The 24334-nt window shown below is 39.1% G+C and overlaps 1 protein-coding gene across 2 annotated transcripts in view; it reads right to left on the minus strand.

Moving 5' to 3' along the window:
• KDM1A (lysine demethylase 1A) overlaps positions 1–24334 on the minus strand; it is a 40214-nt gene that overhangs the window by 9940 nt on the left and 5940 nt on the right. The window contains exons 3-15 of one of the 2 annotated variants that reach the window (XM_048326889.1): positions 22225–22284; positions 18333–18466; positions 16562–16640; positions 15540–15632; positions 14699–14805; positions 12313–12394; positions 9685–9779; positions 4855–4997; positions 3824–3914; positions 2970–3104; positions 1657–1730; positions 891–1002; positions 375–507 (exon numbers count right to left, since the gene is read on the minus strand). In XM_048326889.1, the coding sequence (XP_048182846.1) occupies positions 375–507; positions 891–1002; positions 1657–1730; positions 2970–3104; positions 3824–3914; positions 4855–4997; positions 9685–9779; positions 12313–12394; positions 14699–14805; positions 15540–15632; positions 16562–16640; positions 18333–18466; positions 22225–22284 (1338 nt within the window). The remainder of the gene's footprint in view (positions 1–374; positions 508–890; positions 1003–1656; positions 1731–2969; positions 3105–3823; positions 3915–4854; positions 4998–9684; positions 9780–12312; positions 12395–14698; positions 14806–15539; positions 15633–16561; positions 16641–18332; positions 18467–22224; positions 22285–24334) is intronic. The other variant, XM_048326890.1, reaches the window with a different exon arrangement.

Consider the following 24334-nt stretch of genomic DNA (forward strand, 5'->3'; position numbering starts at 1 on the left):
TATATTCCTTCCATTACATTCATTTATACTTCTAATACCAGGTCCTGTGGCACCAAGCCTTAAGCAGTTCCAGATCTCTTACTCCAAATGCTTCAATCAGTGAAGTAAATAAGTAAAGAGAATAACGTGATCAGTAAATACAACTGAAAAAGATTGTGTCAAATGAGTCACAGAAATTATCAAAAAAATATTCAAGATTAATAAATCTCTAACAACTACTTACACAATCCCAGTAAGAAACATGGCTGTTTATTTAACCCCAAACACATAATGGGAGGGGTTTTACAATATCCTCACACCTGCTTTCAGAAGCACTGAAGTCTATTTTCTATGCTCATACTCCCTCAAAGCAGTTTCCTGGAGGGTTCATGTACCTGATGCTGTATAGCGAACCTGTCGAACCGCTGTGTTTAACTTAATATCCAACCCTTCTGCTAAGGCTACCGGCACACAAGAATATCCATTCCTCACAGTCAAGTGACTGCCTGTGAATTCAAAGTCATCATCCTAAAATGAAGAGGCACAAAAAGCATGCATTCATAATGAAGTCCCCATAGTCAATAGAAAATAATCAACAACTCTACACAATGGCAGAAAATATTTTAAAAAAAATTTTTTTAGAGAGTCAAATAAATGTGAAATTTCTTCTGATTTTTAGTCAAGTAATAAGTATGGAAACTTTCAGCAGACAGTGCCGATAGAGATTGTTTTGGCACTAACAAAAAGCTGTCTGGAATTTCATTATTGAATAATAATCACATAAGAATTCAGTACCTGCACAAAAGCAGACACACGTAACAGTTAGAAACTCTTAACACTGACGAACTTTAATGAGAATGAATTAAACACGGTTCAAGTTTTTAGTGGATTGCTGAGTAATGACTACCTACCTGGTCCCAGTGCTTCAGTGAAAGCGTAGAAAGGGGTGTAGCATTAGCAAATTCTAGGTTTGCAAAATGCCAGTCGAGTATTTGCCTGTCTCTTGATGACAAATAAACATCACTAGAAAAAACAAATGTAACACAAAGATATTTAGTTTGTTAGAACAAGATATTGTGAACGCATTGCTTCTGAAAATTTCTTCCCAAGTGATTTTTGAGTCTCTCCTTAGTGCAGAAATAAAAGCATTAAAAAACAACACAAACAGATTCTGTTTCCAACATCTGGACGTCTCTCATGAAAACTGAGTATCAAAACCCAGCAAATTCAGATTTTTAAAGCAGAGTTCAGGGAAGCTAAAAACTTCAGAAATAAAAAAAGGTTACATAAATAATGGTTAAAGTAGCACGCATAAGGACAACAACAAAAACCTAGTAAAATTGCACAGAATAATAATATTCTGCCAATAAAAGTAGAATTGTATGCTATCATTACTGACAGGTATTTAAGACCTTAAATGCCTTTTGAGATCAGGCACTGATTACTGCCAGGATTTCTACAGAATCACCCTAGCTCAGAACCACCTTTTCTGTTTGAGTCATTTCTAAAAATGAGCAAGGTGAGTTCTAAAGCTGAGGGAGCTCAAACTCCGTGCTTGTACCTTTCTAACCCCTTGAGTTCCCATAATAAAAGCATACCATAGCAATTTTGAAACTCGGGAAAAGTAGTAAAATAACTGCTTTACTAAGTATTTCTCTTTTTAGTTTGTATCTTTACCTTGGTGGATTGGCTTCAAGTTCTTGTAATTTCTCTTCCAGCTTTCCTTGTGTTTCTGCCAATTCATCATACTCCTATTAAGATTAAAAGCTAATATTAACACCAGTTTACATGTAAAAGGACTTTGAAGACATCATGTAGCATCAGACTGGGCCTAGTCTCAAGAGAAATCACTAGAAAATTCATGGATTTAGTGGAAGCTAAATCGAGTTTGTTATTTTTTTCAACATTTAATCCAGCATATTTTGCTCTTCTGCTCTGTGTATATACAGAGCTCTATGTCACACTGCAGAAAAGATTAGTTTGGTGATATTTCAGGAATTTAGACACTTGGAACTGAAGAACATAAGGGTCCATTACACTCCTGATATTTTAAGGGTTCCTATGGTACTGAGAGCTTCATATTCCACAAACTATTTATTCTATTCTTTTCTCTCTTTAAAGTTTATAACTAATATTGAACATGGAAATTTCCAAAGCAGAATAAATCATACATAAAAAGCAAAGACATGATCTAATTCAAGCTTCTTCCTGATTTTAAAAAATATAAGTAAAACTAGGTATAAAGGCAACAGCCATTCTTCCCTCAAGGCACAATAATTTGGAGTGTCCAATAAAAGCAACAGGAGCACAAAGCTGTTCACTGGTTACAAAATAGAAGAGCCGCTACTTTTGTATACATACATACATACACATACACACACACACACAGAGCTTCCAAATAAAGGTATACATCCTCTGTTGAGCAAGTAGCTGAAAAATGATTCTTGGTTCTACCTGACCTGGGTTAGCATCCAGGTCCGTCACCATCATAGATACAACAGTTTTTACGGTTTCCTTTTTAAGGCACATCTCTACATTAAGATATTCCCAGAGAAGGGAAGTAACTCTGCTTGTCAAGACAGAGCTCTATACATGATAATCTTTGGATACAAAGAAGTCTTTATTCAAGAAACCACCTTTATTTATCTTAGAGAAAAGGTATCTCTCTTCAAACGCAGATTTTATTTCTAGACTCTTGTGAAATTCAGCTGTATTAAAGACCAAATCTGACATAAAAATTCATCTTCAAAACATTACATGCTGTCTGACATGAGCCAGCAGACTTACGTAAAACTGAGCTTAGTACTCCCTAGCTAAAAGTTCTCAAAGGACCTATGAGTGTTACAACCCACAGTTACTGTCAATCACATTCTCTTGAAAGCACTGGATCACAGCGAGAGATGTGGAAAACATTTACATTGGCTAATTTTATCTGGCTGCTGAAGTCCTGAGAAAACAGACTAACATACTATATGTATGTCATCCTTTACCTTGCAAAGTGCAGTCAGATCTCTGTGCTTGCTTTTCACAAGGAACTCTGCTGTAATATCCCGAGGTGGCTTCACTTCTGATGCTTCCTTATACTGCTGATGAAGTTCTTTAATCTTCTCCTTTAAATTCACCATCTTTTAAGATAGAGCAGGAAAAAGAAGAAAGAAAGAAGAAAAAAAATGAGGAAAAGCAGATTTCAACAAGTTACTGTGTAAACTGGATATTCACCTCAAACTATGCCATTATACTAAAGAGATTTCCTGGTTTTGGCAGGTATCACTTATATGCAATTCTACCTCCAAGAAACCAGAGTAAATACCACCAATCCTCAAACAACAAAAACTGTTGGCTGAAACCCAACATCACTGATTTCTTACTATGTTCCAAATAATTTGAGAGCTGTTCACAAATGTTTTTAATTTGAGAAACTTCCATAGAAAAGTAAAGATGTCGTTTACCATGAGCAAAAATAATGGAAGTAGGCCTAATCCACTGTTTCTGTACTACAATCAGATGTGAAGACAGTAAACATTTTTAAATAGCTCCCCAAAAGCCTCAGCCAATATCAGCATCTCTAAGGGAACCAATGAAACATCACTGTTAATCATCATGTCTGTCCTCTTCTTTTCCTGTATTATGTTTTAGGGTTTTCTGCCTAATCAATTTTTCTCCTCCTCAAGCAGGAGACACCTTTGTCCTAACAGGGTTTCTAAGTAGGTCTTAAGCAAAGAGCTATTTTAAGAACAGCATTAATAGCAACTTTCTGATATTTTTCTTTGGACATTTTTGTGCATTTTGCCACTTTCTGAGGAACACAATGCTCATCATCTTGTTCTAAATGTCACCATCTGACCTTGTTAAGAAGATCTTTCAATTCCTCCTGTGTTTTCACAATTTTTTTCCAGTGCTCAATCTGCTCATCCTTCACATGCTTCTCCTGCAATCTGGAAAAGGTGAGAAGTGAGAGTCAGGCTCAACATAAAATCCTTGTGTTGATGTCATGAAGATTTTTTGCCTTTTCTTTTATACCCGTTATATGTTTTTGCAACTTCTGTATTCTTAGTGCTTTTGCCTACATTCTTGGACTTGTCTGTCAAGCTAAGAGACTAAACATTTTAGAAGCTTCGTAGCCAGGGATCAGTGTGTCCCAGACCCCAAGGTCCTCTCCAGAACACATTCTGTAAACCAAGATAGAACCATCCAGGGGAAGGTTCCTTGGGGAGGGGGGCTCACTTGAGCCTCTCATTAGGGAATCTTTGATAGATCTGCTAATTAGTAAAACCTATAATGTTATACCCGATCTTTTGGGGCACTCTCAGTGGGGTGCATTTCGATGCATATGACCTGGACGTGTGCACCTAAGGATCCTTAAAATAAATACCAAGGTAAAATCCCTTTTCCCCTTCTAACTGTGCATGACTCTTGATTTTAAGACCAGGAAAAGGCATCAGTGTTAATGAGAAAACTTATTATCACAATCTAATTAATGGAATGCAATAAAATCACATCATGGGATATTTTAGTAAATTCTTGTATGGCAATTAGAAAATGAATGCAAGTTTCTGTACATAAGGGATATGTGACCAGATAAAATATGAGTCTGAAGTTACCTGCTGCTATTAAAGGCCATTACAATTGCCATTAGCTTTCAAGTAGCGTTAGTGCGCTATATGCACACCAATCGCACTGAGTCACTGTAGCAATGATTTCCAGGAAACTTTCAAGAAGAGAGGTTTGCTACTTTTAACTATCTGTGAGATCAAGCAGCTGTTTTAAGAGAGTAAGCAGCTGCTTACCTATAGGAACACCACAATTGTTTCAGGTATCTTTTGGAAATTCATCCACAAAATGGGAAGGTCTACCAAAAAGAGAGAAGTCACTTACTGTATGACAACCTCCAGAGCCTGACCTAGGGAGACAGGCTTATTATTGAGAACATTAAAATCCAGCTGATGACTGAGATAGGATGTGGCTTCCAGCAAACGATTAAATTCTTGCTCCACCATTTCATCTTTCTCTTTGGGAACCTAGGAGACAAAAGAACAAACATTGTTCTTAACCTATTCATAAATAATACAGTTGCTGAGAATAGCCCTTGCAAAAAAAATTTTAATACCTTTAGCTCTCTCAAATGGTCAGACGCCAAGGTCTGTACAACACAATGTCACACTTTGCCAGGATGGGCACAAGAAGAGCTGTCAAACCACGATCACAGACTCCTCTTGCAAGAGAAAACCAAACTGCTTTATGGGCTCATAAGATTTCCGTACCGAAAAGGAAGGTGTGTTCATCAAAGCTAGAGAAGCTTGCCAAAAGGCTCTGACAGAAGGATGGCTCTACACAATCACAAGGCTTTAGAAGGCTTGGCATAGTTCAGCGAAGTAGACAGGCAGTAATTTATCTTCTGGAATGATCACTGTGACTAAGAACTAACAATCCAGCTTTTCTAGGATGAAGGCAGAAACACTGCAGGACATGTACGGAATGGTAGTATTTTACTGTACTGATGATACTCAGTTAAATAGTGATTATCATCTCACTAAATAATTAAATAGTGAGTGCTGCCAGTATGAAAATACCTGTTACATGATGAGAGCTCAAGTGCTGGAATGAGCAAACCTTACATCTGTTAAGCCACGCATGGGTTAAACAAAGAAGAGAGAGAAACACTGATGCGTGTAAGGGAAAAAATCATCATGAGGAAAAGAAAAAACTATTTCCTTCAGAAAGACAGGGAAAGCTCTTGGATGGCTGCTAAACAGAACGAAAATAACTTGAGAGGTGTTGTTAACAGTGCTAAGCCTATCCCTATGACTTGATCAGATGGCTCTTTTCCAATTATTATTCAACCCTAACTCAAAGGATACCCCGTGTTAAGTGGCAAGTATCTCATCGTCTAATTACAACTCCTCTTTGACTTTGCAGCTGGCCACTCATTCTTGTGCCAGTGGTTACCTTCAAACTCTGTAGGTCTTTCTTCTCTGGCATTTTCCCAGACTGAAACACTGAAGTTCACAATTAACAGCTGTATTTCATCTCTGGGTACATACCGTAAGTGTTATAAGCCAACTTGTCTACCAGCTTGTACTAAGATGTTGATTCTCCCACTATTTTTGCAGTGAAATGTCTTAGAAGCCCTGTACTGTTCTGCAGGCAGCATCTCACTGGAGACTTAAGGCACCATGAAATCAATCTCCCTATTTCTGATGCATCTCTGACAGAATTTTAAGAATGAAGGTAACTCCCCCACCCCCTGGCAGCCAAAGACTAGTGACTCACCAACTCTGCAATCCATGCAAGGTTCTCCTACTTTCTTAATTATTCGTTCAATTCTCTTATCATTCAAAGTTATGAGGTCTCAAAAATGAATGATCTCTTTTTTGACACAACTATATTGTGTATTAAGTCCACCACTTATTTCTCAAAATCATGTGGTTTTAAAACATTATTAAAGTTTTGCAATACTGTAAGTTCAGAGGTTGGAATATTGTATGCAACAGCACTATAAAAGACACAGATTATAAGATGACTGGAGCACATATCTAAAGATTATGAGGGTATTTCAAGCTATCCCTACACTTATCTTCAGTCTTGTCCAATCTACAATTTCAAGATATAGATGCATGTTTACATTTCTGCTCATTTGTGAAAAATTGAGTATCTGCCTCAATGCAATCATATTGATCACTCTGATTTAATACTGCTCCCCTTCAAGATTAAAGCTGAAACTTCCTCTTCAGCCAGATCTGTACTTAAGACGCCACTCCTCTCTGGTAGTTGCTGCCAGTCAATATTTGATAACAATTATGTAACTCCATAGCTATGTAACAATATAACTTGAACCTGTTGTGTCCAAAAACATGTGGGTGTGATTCTAGGTAGAACACGTATTTCACAATTGTGAGACTATTTTCCTATGTGTACCAGCAGAAACCTTCAACAAGGCTACTGAGCATAGCAGAGGCATAAGGGAAGTTTCAAATGGCAGTTCCTAAATGTAAACTCTTTTGTCGCATACCCATGATACACCCACTGCTGACTTAACTTTGGCATTCTAGTACCACATCTGAACACCAGGACCTACTTTAACAGCATGGGTCCACACTACTGTGACCTTTTGGTTTTTTTAATTATGAAAACAGAAGAGCTGGAAATTAAAAGGCCTGATCCAAATGACTTTGTTTCTAGTACACTTTCATACAGTCTATCCATGGATAAGTGATTCTGCCTCTGAAGAGAAGACCCTGGTGATGGACAGAGTGATGCCGCAGCTTCTGGCTTAAGTCAAAGCCCTGTCTGTGTAGGCCATGATCTGGTATACGTCCCCAGTAGTGGTCTCTGTGGGAAACAGGACTTGCTACTACTAAGCACTGCCTTAAGGCTAAACAGAGATGCTCCACAGAGTCCACACAGGGTAGGCTCCACAGAATGATTAGATTTCAAAGTTCTTCTCTAGATGAAGGAAGTGTAGGATAGCTCCCCTGACTAAAATTAGATCTCCTGTTTCAAGAAACCAATGGCAATCACTTTTATCATTTAAGCAGTGTCTTCCAAGCTCCAGCATAAGCATATATGATTGCACCACAATCCATCTGTGGTAAGTGAAGTAGCACTGCCCAAGCATGCAGAGGTGGCATTAGGTAAACCAGAAGTCAGCCAAGGCTGAAACTGAGACGCTGCACGTGAAAGGCTGAGAAATGGCCCTCTCTCCATGTGCAGTGGTGGCTGAAGACCAAGGATAAGGCAGCCTACAGACTGCTGCTGAACCTAATGGTAATGGATAGAGAAAAGGTTAAAGCACAAAATTCATTTTTGCCCCAGTCTTTATGGGCAACATTTGCTCTCAGGCCTCCCCAATCTCTTGTCCTCAGTATATTCTCAACAAGTTGGGGGAATGTGCTAACAAAAACCTGATAAAATTCAAAGGCTAAACTTTGAAACTGCAATGGAATAGCCCCATGCATCAGGACAGACTGAGGACTGACTCCTGGGTATCAGGATGAAAAGGATCTAAGGATTCTGGTGGAAAAGAAATTGAAGATGGTATTACAAATGCACGCTTCCCTGCAATGTGAAGTTAGAATGAAGAAAAGGAAGAGAAATAACATTTTTATATTCACATTGCACAACTCTTCAAAGCTGGTATCTGTGTCTCATGCAGAAGCTTTGGCAGATGTACAGGCAGCAGAGCTTCCCAAAAACTACTCAGAACTTCTAAATTTTTGAAGGAAACCAACTCAACACAAATGAAGGATCTGAAATTTGCAATCATTAACTGTCTGTCCTAGATGCAGGGAATTTGATTCCATCTTCACTTCTTCATTGAGAAGGCTTTCTTTATTAGGTAACACCATGGCAAAGACTACAATAATAACCACAGCTGTAGTAATTGAATGTACTGAACTGCTCATTCTGAGTTCATCATACAGTTGTGAGTAGCAAGAAGAGATTTATACCCTCACTGCAAAGCTCAACAATGAGGACGGACACTCAGTGCAGAACTTGTACTTTGCCCTTCAGTAAAATGCAGAGTGGAGCAAAAGACAGACTGGCAGTAACAGTTAACTAAGACACTTGTGTAGATGTGAAAAGTTGTCAAGATAGCAGCCAAGATATGAAGGACATCCAATTGTCACTTGCTCCTGGACTTCTAGATGCATTCCCTGCTTCAGGTGTCTGAATTATTACCTCGTGTATATTCTTTTCCAAGGGATCTTTGATACTTCCTAGCATGGCTGGGAAATTTGTTAATTTAAAAGCTACAACTTGCCTCCTGTCAAGGACCATGAATTTTGTCAAAACAAAGTGGGAAGGTTTTGAGGAGCTCCCAGATGGGAGAGGAGAAACATAGCAGTGCAGAGGCTAACACATTACATGCAGGACTGGCTTCACAACATGGGAGCAGACTGTCTACTGTAGAATTGTCTACAATGCCTTGGTAATTTTTCCTGAGTTTATTACAGCATCCTATTGACTCATGCGCTAAGAGGAGCTGCAGCTGCCAGGTTACAAACAAGTTTGAGCCAAGGATCACTATTCCAGGCCTCTAGCAAGAAGCCCAGTATCCTCACCTATCTTCTTTCAGAAGTTACTCTTTGTACCACGGTTTAAGATCCATCAGGTAGGACTTTTAGTCAATACATGTGTGAGATTCAGTGTTAAACTAGGATCTATCATTTCTATCTCTAATAGCACTCGACACTAGAGCAGAGAGAAACAAAGCCAATTAGGTTTGTGAATTGCAGCTCTAGATTATTATTGCGGAGCTGTTGTATGCATTCAACCAGTTAGCATTGGTTAGTCAATCCTTTAAAAACCAGCAGCAAAGTACAGCAGCCAGAATGATTTGTTTTGGGGAAAAGGAGTACCAGCAAGAACAGAAGCTAGAGTGCCAGCACAGCAGATAATTGTTTCAAAGAGCAAGACAGATGACCGTCTAAGGAAAAGCAGTAATGAATTTGGGAAAAACAAACAGGAACTTGGTTTCCACAAACCTCTGAAATGCAGAGGTAAAAACTCACATGGAAAGAGCAGGTTTTAGAGGAATATGTGCAGGTATGCTACAATATTAATAAAATGCCTAAAAAGGGACAGACACTTTCCTTCTTCCCTCTCTCTGAAAGCCATCTCATGCTAGACCAATAGGCTGGCAACAAACATACTTGAGATATCACTTCTTTTTTAGAAGGATCATGGAAACAGTATCAGACTTACAGCTTGTCCATTCGCTTCATAAAGTGGACATTTTTGTTTGATCTTTGCCAATTCCATATTAACTTGTTTGCTGACCACAGCCATGGGATTTCCTCCTGGAAAAGATTTTATATAGTTAACAGAGACTCCTGTAAAATTTGTCTGCAATTAAACAAAAAAACTCCACATTTAAAGCAATTTCAGAGACTAAAACACCAACTTCAGTGAATGCATTCCAGTGACCTAGTGTAACACTGCCAAAGGTCTGCACCTCACAGTGATTCCTGCAATGAGGACATGGAAAAAAAATCTGCCCATCAAAACTTCAAGGACAGGACGATTATAGGGTGATTATACAAGCAGAGCCCTAGAGTGGCAGCAATCTTACTATGATTGAGAGTTTATAGCTGTAAACACATCTGCAAGCAGAGTGTTTGAAAAGTCATGGAAAGCTCTCAAAGCTGCACAGTAACAGGAGCTATAGTCCAAGCATAGTGACATGGAAATGAAACCAAAATAATTCAGTTCCTAAAAACTTAGTGGAACTCCAACAAGTGACACTAGTGAATACAAGTTGTGAAGATGAACCCCAGACACCAACTGTACCTGGAAGCTGTGTAACTAAAATTAGAAAACAATTGAGGAGACTCCATGTAGAACAACAAGAAAGGCAGAAAGCACCAACTTTAAGCATCCCAAATCCCTAAATATCAAACTGAGGACAGCACAGGAAAGGAAAAGAACGGACACAAGTGGGAAATGGTATAGAGCAAAGGCAATACAGGCTTACTCCACAAAATTAACTTTGGGAAAAGTTTTTCAGGACTAGCTTCCCAATGTTCTCTGATTCTGCAACTCAAGCAAATGCAGTGTGTTTGTTCAAAATAGAGGGGGAAGTTCAGCCACCTTCCTGTCTTTAGAGAGGTGACTGAAAAAGCAGAACAGAGTTTTGAAGTAGGTCTAAATAAGTTCATGTTTCTAGTTCAACAACCTACTAAAAATTATAGTTCTTTCACGGTTTAGTATTAAAACCAGAAAAGATCCCATTACTTCAGTCTTTTGCCTTCTCAAACCCACAAGATCAACTCCTTCAGTATCCTTCCCTCTTCTCTTCCAGATTCAGAAATACGAAAGATGCCTTTCAAACCATCTCCATCCCTACACAAATCTTTCTTTCTTTCTTCATAGCATATGCTGCCTCATTCAAGACAAAGGGTAGATTGTTTTGGAAAGGAAACACCTATCACAAACAAGTGATCATTCATGGCTGAGGTTTGAGACCATCTTAGGAACCTGAATGTCCACAAATCCATGAGACCTGATGAGACTCATCTGCAGGTCCTGAGGGAGCTGGCAGTGGACACACTGGGGAAAAGGGATGCCATCCAGAGGGACCTAGACAGGCTGGAGAGGTGGCCGATGCAAACCTCATGAAGTTCAACAAAGCAAAGTACAAGGTCCTGCACCTGGGTTGCAGCAATCTCACTCACACCTATAGATTGGGTGGAGAAGTGATTGAGCAGCCCTACAGAAAAAAACTTGGGGGTGGTGGTTGATGAAAAACTCACCATGAGCTGGCACTGAGTGCTCCCAGCCCAGAAACCAATGGGCTGCATCAGAAGGGGCATGGCCAGCAGGTCAAAGGAGGGAGTTCTCCCCCTCTACTCTGGTCCCGTGGGACCCCACCCAGAGTGCTGCACACAGTTCTGGCATCTCCAACATAAAAAGGAAATGGAACTGTTGGAGCAAGTCCAGAGGAGGCCAAAAAGTTGATAAGAGGAGTGGAACACTTTCCCCTACAAAGACAGGCTGAGAAAGCTGGGACTGTTCTGCCTGGAGAAGAGAAGGTTATGTGGAGACCTCAAAGCAACTTTCCAGTATCTGAAGGGGTCCTACAGGGAAGCCAGAGAGGGACTCCTTGTCAGAAACAGTATTGATAGGACAAGGAGTCCCTTCCAACCCTTAAGATTCTATGATTCTATAATTAAACATAAAAATATGATAGTCTTTCACTAGTCATTGTTTTTCCATGACTCTGCAAATTCAGTTGTCTGGAACCAGTTTCTGTATGCAATTTAATAAGACTAATCACGAGACAGACACAAAATTAAGGCAGCCAGTAAAAAAAGGGATTTATTATAGGTTTTACAATATTTCATCATTTCACTACATTGCTGAAGGATATTCCACACTCAACACCTGCCCATCTTCTTAGCAGAGTAACCACGTCAGTAACTGATGCCATCCCATGAAACAGTAATAAATAGGAAGAAATTTGGCTTGTTTGCCATTATTTTTACAACTATTTTTGAAATCACTTGGAGAAAGTACTTTTGAGATTTAAACTCTGAAGAAGGTCCTTCTCTTTAGAATGGCTCTTTCTTTAGAATGGCATTTCCCCTCCTCCCTTGTTTTCCCCTGTAAATTGAAAGAACACATTCTGTCTCTTTAGGGTCTCTCCCATCATATAGCTTTGCTATTTATGAAAACTACTAACTGCCAAAAAGGTTGAATGAGAACACACACTTTTTAAGAGTTAAAAATACCCAATTGTTTTGGCCATGAAAGGAAATTGCATTAAGGTTTCACAGTTAGACCATTATGCCCCTCAATTTTCCTCCCTGGTCCTTTTGATTTTGAAAAACTCACCAAGTCCTGTTACCACCATTGCTCCTAGATCTGCAACGTAGTTCCCTTTGCGAAAGGTAGCAACTCTTCCTCCTACTCGGTCCTTTTAAAAGCACAAAATATTAACCTCCAGTTACATTCAGTAAGACATCTCACTGAAATATAATCACTGAAACTTCTACAAAACACGGTGCAAGTATTCTCTTAAATGAAGGTTCAATAAACCGAACATACACTTTGCCAAAAACCTCTGCAAATGAACTCAATCACACTTAATTTGCCTAAGTTAAGGAATAAAATGTTTAAGTTGCATTTTAAAAAGGAGAAGAAAAAAGGAAAGAAATAGAAAAAAAGATGCCTAATCTGATTTGGGCAGATTGAAGTATTTCTACAGTAGGATCCACTGTGATTCCGAAGCCAATCCCTTCATTGTCCATGGACAAATTTAATTATGTATTAGATTTCCTCCTCCCCCTGAGGCCTAAAGATTTTTAGCTTTTTATATATTTTTCATATATTTGTAACTTTAGTTATAACTTCTAGTACTTTTCCTGCCCTCTCCCACAGTTTAACAAACTCTTAATAATACATTCTTGAAATTCTGTTTAGTCTTCCCTTTAGTCTAGCAAGGACACTTTGTTTTGCACCATATATCACAGACACAATAAAGTGCAGGGCTAAAAGATCAGGAGGAAGGGCTTCAACAGGGCAGAGCCTGGGGGAAAATTACCTAACCAACTACTCTTCTAGATTTGCTAGGTATACTAATTTGCTAGGTATACTAATCAACTAACCTTATAAAATTGTGGAAATACTGTACCATGTGTGCATATTGTGCACCTTGAAGGCCTTTCAGTTAAAGATTTGATTTTATGTTATCATTTTAACACTCTTTGGAAAAGTTTTGTGTTTTATTCCAGGCAACACCCCTGCCTCCTACCACTAAAGCCAACAGCTATATAGGAAATAATTCAGCTGTGCTATCAAGAAGATAACCATGAATCAGCAGTCCATTTTAGAAGCACAAAAAACCCTTTTCGTTATTGTCAGAGATTACTAAAGATGACAATTACTTCCCTACCACTGCAAACTTCATAAAAAAAAAAAAGTCACCTTTCCCTATTCTCATCCAATTAGCAGGACGGTATCAGAGAAAAATACTGGTTACAATTAGGCAAAGATCCCAGCCAGCGATCAATTCACATAAAAATGCAAAGTTTGATTTTTAATAATTAAGCCAGCAGTTCAGAAGCATGTAAACTAATAGTCTGAAAGCTACAGAAAATCAGTGGAAACAAAGAAACAACTATCACCTGAATTACAGAATAATGCAAAAAAACACCAAGCAGCCTTAAAACCAAAAAAATACAGCCTACTCAAGAGAAGCCTAGAGAATAATTGCTGAAAAATATTGTGCATTATTTTAAAATAGCCTCTTGCCAGCTCTACATACTAGTTATAATCATGATGCACAGAACAAAAGCCAGGTTACAGCTAATTAATTCCAGCTTCAAAAATACCCTAACCAACCCCAAAACCCAACCAAGCAAACAATAAGAAAACCCAATATATTCAGGTGAGCAAGAGTCTCCTAAACCATTAGACTGTTGCACTGCTGCAGTGGTGTGGAACCTGGGAAACAGCAGCAAGAGCAGTAGCAAAATTAAGAGCCTGAAACGCTATTCTAACAAAAAAATTAAAGCAGATTATCTTAAACTGTGCTAGAAAAGTGTCAGAAGCAAACATACAAACAAAACAAAGCCAGGGAGTAAAACATAAGATAAGGTCCAATTGGTCAATGAATTTAAAATAATATGTATCAAGCTATTCTCAACTGAGCAGATTATATGAAAAAAACTTCAATTAAAAAAAAAAGGAGAGATTCCGCTTTGGGTTGAATATGAAGAATACCTTATTCCTGAACAAACAAGCAGCTAGTTCACATACCACAAAATGTAGCACTAATTTTGAAGTCTCTGTTCAGCACACAGTAATAAAGAATTAATCCAGGCTTAAAATCCCACCTGATGTTGTGCGGCAGTTCCAAGCCATGATTATATTTAACAAGCAAGTTCTCAAAAAATGGACTTGCATTCTGCTTTCTGGTGAAACCAATTTCTAACCATGAAAGAAGGTCATTCTAAGCAGTTCCTGGTGTAAGCACACAACACTAGCCCCTGACTATCCAGCCCACCCCTGAGAAAGCATCAGCCAGCTCCCAGCAAGAACAGATCCACTCAGTTCCTTGTGAGACAGGTTCAGTATCCACAATCCATCCTGACTGCCGGGAACACCACAAACGCTTACCCACCCTGAGCATGCTGCTGGGACACAGCCCTGTTCTAGTACTGAATAGGGTTACTGGTTAAGGTGCCATATAGAAGTAAAATAGCACATAAATTCTTACTCTGGCTTCCAGAACTGTGACATCCATTCCAAAACTCTGCAACTGGCGAGCTGCTGCCAACCCAGAGACTCCAGAACCAATAATGATCACCTTTCCTGTCTTCTTGGCTAAGGAAAGAGGAAAATCACCTACAGTGGTCCTTTATATGTGCAGTACTAAATTGCAGTCACGTTAAAGTTGGGTTTAAGAGATACCAAGAACAAAAAGCAGCTTCCTTTTCGTGAGCAGTTCTGACAGAACAAACTCTTTAACAAAAAGAAAACTGAAGTAATTCTGAAAGTAACGCTTGATAATTTTTCTTAATAAGACACGTACAAGGAAAATACACTAGCAGTACATCTGGAACAAGGAAGAAAACAGGGGAAAAAATGCTTCCAGACAACTGTCTGAAGAAGAAAGCCATTTATATTAATTACTGTGGACAAAGTATCATAGTTTTATTTTTTTCATCCCAGCAGACTAAAATGTAGAAAGGGTAGAGAAGTTCACTTGCAAAACTCAAGAAACACATAAGCATGTAACAGACCTAAGAACAATATTGTGTTTCTGACTTTTGTTATTCAAATGAGGAACCAAGATAACTCATTAAAAAGCGACAGTCTACATTTAGAATTATCTACAGAAGATTTGCCAACGTTTTTCCTCTCAAAGCGATTTATGTAAATACATGGCTTCTCTATGCCAAAATAAAACACATTAACATCAATAGCCAGATAGCTTTCCAGCCTTCTTCCATTTTCTTAGCACTGCAATTCTAAAAAAGAGCACTCAAAAGCTGTCCTAAGAAATCACGGAACAGTAAAACAAAACTTCAATTAGAAACAATGTCCAAGTTCCTTACTTGGAAGGGGCTTCACTCTTTTGTAGATCCCAAAGTTGATCAGCCCATGACGCTCCAGGTAGCTGTGAACCCTATGAACGAGCACTGTGTCACCTGAAAGAATGTGTAAAGTTTCAAAATTATTCTGCATGCTCAGCAGCATATATGTACTGAGGACATATTCACAGCAGCAATCCAGTCAAGTCCCACTAAACACATCCCTTCCTACAGCTCTGCAGCCCTCCTCATCTTCCTGAGGATGCCTGAGGCTAATTTTCTGAAAAACACCCATGCTGTACTGCAGTTTTGAATCCTGCCTGAAAAGCTGTACAGGACATTACATGCTTATAATCTAGTGCAGAAGAACACCTTTCCTGAAACTGACTGCAAAATCCCAAGATCGTGACACAGAACTGTGATGTGATTTGCCAGCATTATGCCAATTCTTACTGTAGTACTGAATTCTCATTTTTCTTTTTAAAAGCACAATAATTCACTATTTTGCAATCCTTGACAGTGTATTTGCATTCATTTCACCACTATTTTCATCTTCAACTTTTTTTTTTATGGCTCCCCTCCACCTTTTTCCAGGTTATTAGGATCTTGTTTGAGAAGTGTGGAATGGTCTCCATTTGCAAGCAGTAACTCCTCACTCTTTTACTGCCTTCTTGCATCACATCCAGTCGAAGTCTTATGCAACTTCTTAATGCCTCCCAAAAAACATATGATTAATAATGTTTCACAGCTAAAAACCACCAAGAAGCTGTAGCAAACCTTAAAAGCTGCACATGAATTAACCCTACTGTAACAATCCATCTTTTCAGCTGCTTTTATGAATCCTGCTAGTGGTATCTCTTTACCAGACAAATGAACTCTAACAAATCTGAACCATAAATATAATGCAACACCCCAGTCTGTACACGACCACTCATGGAGCTCCACTAACAAAGGACTCATCTGAAGCAGCTTCTCCCCAATCAAGAGTGAAGGAAAAAAACAATGATACATACAGTACAGTTTTGGCAATGAAAACCTTGACTTACTATTATAAGGTGCTTCTAATTGTTGGATAGTTGCTTCAAACGTCAGCTGAATCTTTGGGTTATCCAACCAGAGCTGCAGCTGTATTTAAACAAACAATACAACACATCATATTAAGCAATACAAAAGAGGTGTTTTCCAGGTGTGTGTTTGCTACCAAATACTGTCAGGAGATGAAATCCCCTAATTAATTAAACTTTGGCAGGACTACCCTAGCCACACTGAACGTTGCCTTCTGGTGTTCCTTAAGGTGTAATACAATCTGTTTGAAATTCTCACACCATTTCAAATAAGTGGAAATGCACCAAGGTAGCACAAAGATGCATGAATCTGGCAACATCAGCCAGCATCGTCTTTTTGTCATCATATTTCATGTTTCCACAAAAGCTACAGCAGTATTTTGTCATGTTACAAGGTTTATTATCTCCAACATTTAATGATCCAATCCATCTTCACCAATATAAGACACTACCATGGACTACACTGGCCACATATACACAAAAAAGCGTATTTACAGGACAGTTACAGTTCAAAAATCAAGCAGGAAGAACTGTCTGTGATATGTTAGTAGGCCAATTCATACTAGAAAAGAACTGTTTTACCAACAGAAGTCCTACTTTGTAGCACAGAGGCAGGAGTTAATAAATAATTTTACTGTTCCATGCCTAGATCTAGGTCATACATAGCATCTCCACACCATTTTACATTCCATAATTAGACATCTATTTGGGTATCTGTCTAGAGTTGCACTACTGAGCTTCACAGTTCCTCACAGATAGCAAATTAAAGTGGAAATCCTACAACTATAATGAATAGGAATGATTAACAAAAAAATTCCTTATAATTTGGGAGGCTATTTGAGGAAAAATGGCTAATTAAGAGGCTGCACACTGCAGTTTGCAGTTCTGCTGAGCACTGGGTTGATATCAGCTGTTCCATAGTCTCTGCTATCCTCGCTGGAAGAGATCCTCTCACAAGCCTTCCTCAAACAGGATTCCTGCTCAGGAACTTGGAGAAGTTCCTCTGTAGTGAATAAGGCCCACAGACCAGCAGTGCTGCTTTTCCCTGCAAATATCTCTCTCCAGTAATTTCTTAGTTCCAGTGGAAGGCTTTTCTGCTTCTAACACATTTGTAAAAGGATTACTCACTATTCATTTTGTGCAAATTGTTTTCCAAACTTTTTGGCATGATCTGGCCTGTTTTTACACATCTCATGACTTCCCAAAAGTTGGAACTTGAGTCAAGAGGAAAATTTTACAGGAGTAGCAGAAGTCACGCTCTTAGCATTAAGATAAATTTTTAATAACTTCTTTTAAGTTATTAAGCACTGGGTGTTACCATGGTCAATACCCTGCAATGTTTTGTGATCATCTTTAGTCTGTGAAAAAATGGAGTGGTACCTAAGGTGTTTTGTCCCTTAACTATGGTAACACAGCAATTTTCAAAATATTTCTTGCTTTCCTACTGTTAATTTTTCTAACATGACTTCAGTATTCCAAAATACTCTTTTCAAAATACAGGAGAAAGTCTTGATCCCTGAATATTGTAAATACACTAGAGATTCTTTATGCTGCTCACAGCACTGCTTTGATCGAGAACTGGATAGCACATTTCTTAACAACTTAAGAGCATGACAGGATGCCAGAAATGAAACCTCATTTTCTCAAAAACAAAAATTCCACCAATTGCTAGACATGGTAACTGCCAAAAACTCTCAGCAAGGTATACAAATTCCCTACCCTTTTTTCACCAATACTTTTACAACAAACTTACAGTGCGGTTCCTGATGTACAAAAACACCTTCTGAGTCTGCTGTGGCCCACTGATTATATCAGGGAAGCAGGCAGCTTCTTGAGATGTCATACGGTCATGTGGAAGTCTACTCTGGAAAGCTGCACCCTCCACACCTACAATAAAAAGACAAGTAGTCTACAGGCACTGCAAAGGAACACTACCCTTCCTAGCAAGTTCATTCAGCCATGAGACGATATGGTGGCCAATTTCATGTGATGCTTTTATTTAGTCCTTTTATTTACTTCTGCAAGACATACAGGTTTCCAAGTCAACAGTTCTTTGAATTACAGGTATCATCTAGAGATAATGAAAAAGCTACACTACAGGGGAGATAAACAAAAACCCCCAAAAAACAAAGCCTGAAAAATAAGTGGGGCAGGGGCACATATCAATATATTATATATAACATACATATATATATATACACACACACACACACACATATATAGTGTCAATAAAACGTAAGTATTTTAGATGTTGTCCTTAATTTGTGGGGTTTCCAGTTTATAACAGAATCGGAAAAACGCTTCAGAACCTGTTCAAAGCCATAATATCTGTAATATATAAGCACAGCATCTACCATCCCCTCTCATCTGCTTCTCAAAGTTTAATTTGCATAGACCTTCTCCAGCTAGAGGAACCCACCTTAAACTCTCATTTTGCATATTTGATATATTTACAGCAGGCAGTGCAATGAAATACAATCACACTTATGCATTTCTTGTGCTCCCTTCCCAAGTGCTGCCTCCAAACAACAGATTTCTTACTTTTCTTTTTAAATGCTCCATATGTAAAAGACTGATGCTGAACCCATACAGGAGAGGTTTTCTCTATGGAAAGCCTTCATTCATACAGGAACTTGCATTTCTACCAATTCACACACTGGCAGTGATGTAACTACATTTCTGTACCCTGCTTTCCTCAGTCTCTGTACTATAGATAAAGTGACAAACTAAGACACAGCTGCATCAAGTGCTACAGTACAAGTAGAGTGCAGAAAGCAAATCCTGCAGGCATAGCGAGCAAAACAAAGTACTGAGATGTGAAATACAGCAAGAACAATATAAATCTCCCATGTCCTAGAAGTGACTTCGAACAGGACAGAGGACAAGGCATTCAATCTAGAAAGATAGAAGCCAATACATCCCATGGGCAAAAAACCCCACAAGTAACACAGTGAGATTAAGATCATTTGCTGAAACTGGAATTGTTCAAAAGATTACAATAAATAGCAAAGTAAATATAAGCTTGCAGTGTGTTACACTAACCAAGACAACCGTTTAAGAGTTTGAAGTTCATGTACAGCAGTACATGTCACTGTACCAGACAGAGGAATTCCCTGCTTTTAGTTCTGGTGCCACCACACACCCCTTTAACTTCCAAGCATTTTTACTTCCCAAAGGTGCTGAAAAAAATCTAGGAAGGAAATGGTTGTGAAACTAACAAAAAAACCCCAAACCAAAACAAAACCCCCCAAATCAAACCAACCAAAAAAACCCCACACAAAACCCCCAATCAACCAAAAAAACCCAGAACGACAAAAGAAGAAAACATAACCTCAAACAAACAACAAAAAAACAACCAACCAAAAAAAACCCACAACCAAAAATTCATTCACAAGTAAGGATCAAAATATCTGTGATGACTCAAGGTAAAGAAAACTGTCTGTAATCATTTACACAATTTTTACAACATGAATAAATCAGTAACAGAAGCTACAGAGCATTGCAAGCAAAATAAAATTAACCATAGGAGAAGTTGACACACCCACAATGTTTCCTGCACTAATAATTCAGTTGTGGAATAGAAACCCACAGCTCTACTACAACTTTAGTTTCTCCAGCAATAACCTTTCCCCAAGCCTTCTGCTGTCCCTCCATGTAACACTGGCCCAAGTGTGCCAACATCTGTGTAGGAATGCATATGCTCAGCTAGGAATTCTGTAAAACTGGCCATGGAAATCAAACCAGTTACCAGTTCTCTGATACTTTACTAATGCTAACAATCTTAATTAAGGTTCTAGATCCTCAAGTGCTAGCAAAAAGCTCAGCAGCACAATTTTCAGAGAATAGCCAGTTAAAGACCTGAAACGCTGAACCTGACTCCCTCTTACAGGTTTGTGCTAAAAGAATTGTGCTCCTCCAGGTACCTGCTAAAAAGCCATGTAGTCATCAAATACCAGCAAACTCTCAGATGTGTGGATTTAAGGCAACTCAGCAGTTTATCGAAAAGCTTTGGGATTTATTTCTTCAAACTGAGCAGCCAGAGGACATGGTGCTGCTAACGGTTTTGGAAAGAACTCCCAAGGTGGGTTGAGTTGTGGGGGCTTTTAAGGCCATATATCTTTTGTGGCAATACCCAAACTTTAAAACTAGAATGACAGAATAGCTCCAGATGAGCACAGGTATTCAGGAGGAAAGAAAAAAGCTAATAAAACAACCCACAAGAGCATCCAATACAAGAATTTAGAAAAAGCATAGTTATTAATAGCAAAGATACCATTTTTATTTGACCAACCACTGGAAGATCTTATAAGAACTAGATGTCCTTGCACTTCTGCAACAACACAGCTCAAATGTAAATGGATTTGGATTTCAGGCTGACTAAATCCCATTTCACACCCTTACTGCTTGTATTTCATGAAAGCCACAGATTACAGGGATTATCAGTTCAAAACTACATGGTTCTCCTTGGGGCAGGCAACTGAAGGAATGGTTCTGCCTAGACTGGATTATCAGCTCCTCTTCACACACATTTGTGCACACACACTTGCCCATTTCCTGACATTCACCATTAGCAACTAATTGGCTGAAGTTTTGATTATATCCTTCCCCACAGAAGAAATCCTGAGGGATGCTGCTCATTTAAAGACTTACTAAAACATCTGCAGATGAACACACTGAAAGGTTTCTGGCTGTTGAACTGGACAGTTGTTAGAGAATACTGTCAGCATATAATACAAAATGCAAAATATGCAGAATTTCCAATCAGCCAATGCCTGCCTAAAAATGAAATAGGCAATGCATCCTTAAGCCCATCAACCATGATAGACAGCAGTTCCATGCAAGTGGTAACATCCAAAACAGTATTCAGCTCCCTTACTTACAACAGCAAAGGATGTGCTCTTAGATGAGTATCTTGAAGTTCTATTTGCTTCAAAAAGAGCAACTTGGAGGTACAGAATAGGTTCTGGAGCCTTTGACTCTTTTGTTGAAAACCCTAATCCTGAAGTGAGAGCAAAAGCAGCAGAGTTGGAGGAAGATTTTAAGTAGTACTCCAAGTACTTAAGAGTAAAGACATCAATCCTGTGAACGAAGCAGTGAGTACTGCCAGCAGCAGTACCAAGGCCAAATGGCGAATGCAATTCACAATCCAGTCCACTGAGCAACAGACTGTGAATCTGCCCAGCAGACAATCTCCTGGGCTAAGTGCTGGCACACAGGTCAAACACAAAGCCTTTCAAAAGACAGAAATGAGCAAAAAGGTACTCCATGCTATGTTTCTTCAGCAGATTATAAAAAAGGGTATACTGTTCTAAAGCCCAGGGCTCAGTGTGTCAATCTAGGTGATACAAACTGGCTAGGTAAGAAATAGCTTTTTGTAAATTTAGACTCCTCTGAACATGGAGAGGAGTGGAGGGATGAGAGATCGGCCTGAGGCATTTCAACACAGATTAGCTAGTGCCCTTTTCCGCAGTTGTTACAGACCTCAACTGAAATCTGAATAACCCACACTTTTTAAACAGGTGGGTACACAACTCCTGCATCTCTTGCTAAATTCGGGACAACCACACCCATGCGCACTTGCAAGCATCAATCCCTAACTTGGCGGCTCTTGCTACTCAGTGGCAAGCATCAAACGCCACCCTCACCTGATGCTTGGCCGTCTCCATACCCTCCAGAACTGTCGTCTTGAAGTCCTCCTGCTTGCCCTGTGGAAGGAAAGAGGAGAACTCAGGGACCTTACTCCATAAGTTAAACCATACTGGACATAAAGGCCGGGCAGTTGGCGTTTTAGATATTAAATTTCACCAACTAACTAAACCCATTTGCTGAGAATCCCATCTTCTGGAACCTAGGTTCAGGGCACCAAAAAATTACATTCTAAAGTGTTATCCATGTTACTGGAACGCTTTACATCAGATTTTATGGGAAATAAAGAAGTACACCATATGTAGCATTCCTGGTGGCTAAATACTTATGATCTGGTGGATGGATACCATCAGATTCTATGGATCTCAAACCCTAAGAATTTGATAACCTTGCCTTTGGTGCTCCCAAGTCTCCCCATATCCCAAGGGGACAGTTTAAAGCATTTTGAAAAGCCTCTCATGTTCAAAATAGGAGCGCCTTTTTTTTTTTTTTTTTGCCATAAACCCTTCCCTTAAGCTTGATGCTAGAACATTTCTTGAAAGGCTCAGACCACTTACTTTGGCTTCAGTACCCTTGATGCACCATCAGTGTTCTAACACACTTAAGATTGCCTTTGAAGCCAAATACACGTCATATCATTGATCAGCGATGTGATCAATACCCAGCACTGAAAGACATCAGTCTTTCAACATTCCCAGTGATGGAAATACGAGGAAAGGCTAAGTATTCATCCAAAAGTTCTGAAGAAGTCTCAGAATTACCTTAGCCTGCATGTAAGTCCTAAACAGGACTGCAGTACAAGCAGCAACAGAGCACATTGAGAAGAGAGATGAGTACAGCTGCAGTGTCTGCGGAAACAATGCCATTACACACCTCACACACTGCTCACTTCACAGGAGACACTAGCTCTGAGTTGAGCTCATGAGCAATATTCTTCCACAATCAGAGGTTTGCCTGAAGTCCTGTCACCTGCAGAGCTCAGGAAGCCATGGCACACTTCAGAGATGGCCCAGTGCTGTTCAGCTGGCTCCTGCTGTACCAAGGCTCCTTCAAACCGCACACTTCAACAGTCAGCAAGTCCAAACCAACATGCACTGAAACACACTGCAATAGTCACTGGAATGGAACAGCCACTTCCTAGAACACAACTGTTCAGGTGCAATCTCCAAACAGGTAAGAGCAAGGTCTAACCTGAGGCTAAACACACAATTGTTAATACTCTTTAGAGTCTGGGTGGACAGTTTTGCCAGACTGTAATTTAAGGCTCTTAGGGGATACACTAACTGAGAAGAATTTCATCTGAACTACAGATTTAACCCCTAAAGCAAGACATAGAAAGTTAAACAAATGTTTCCATACTATGCTAAATTGGATTAATCTAGAATGTCAAAACACTAAACATCTACAGATAAAACAAAATAGGAACTGAAACAAGACAGACATTTTCACTCAGTACAGCAGAGGAGCAATAGTTAGTACTTGTACAAAATCAGTCTGCCAGCAGGGAAGTGAAAAACTCACAGAGAGACTGTGACAAATAATTGTATTTTGACAGCCCTCACAAGACCCAAATTATGATTCTGTGAATAAACACATCTGAAGCAGCAAGATAAAATTCTTTAATTGATCTACATTGCAAGTACCTTATATTGCTGGGAACATTTCAAGACCTGCTTCCATTCTGGGAGAGACTAACACCACTGAAACATAAATATTTACACTCAAGCATAGGCCATTAATTTGCAATAAAAGTTTCACCAGTGTCTTCCCCAAGTTAAGAAATTAAGAAGATTCTGACATCAGTCTGTGGTATTCATAATCCCTGAATTAACACTGACAATGAGCAGAGGGGGAAAAATTGCTCTCGGATTACTTACAGAAAGAAATCTGTATCTTCCTCTTCTCATCACTATTACTGATTGCTTGGACACAATTCTAAATGCTGCTCAGTCTGAGCAGAGAAGTGTGTAAACAAGGCCTGCTAGTGAAGATTGCCTCTCCTTCCCTGAAAGGAAGGTTCTAGTTTTAAAGGAACTAGCAGCAAGCAAACCGCTGATCCATGTTAACATCAAACTATTGCAGCTCAACAGAACATGTGCGAGGAGCAGA

This window comes from Corvus hawaiiensis, chromosome 23, assembly GCF_020740725.1.
Source record: "Corvus hawaiiensis isolate bCorHaw1 chromosome 23, bCorHaw1.pri.cur, whole genome shotgun sequence".
NCBI lineage: Eukaryota > Metazoa > Chordata > Aves > Passeriformes > Corvidae > Corvus > Corvus hawaiiensis.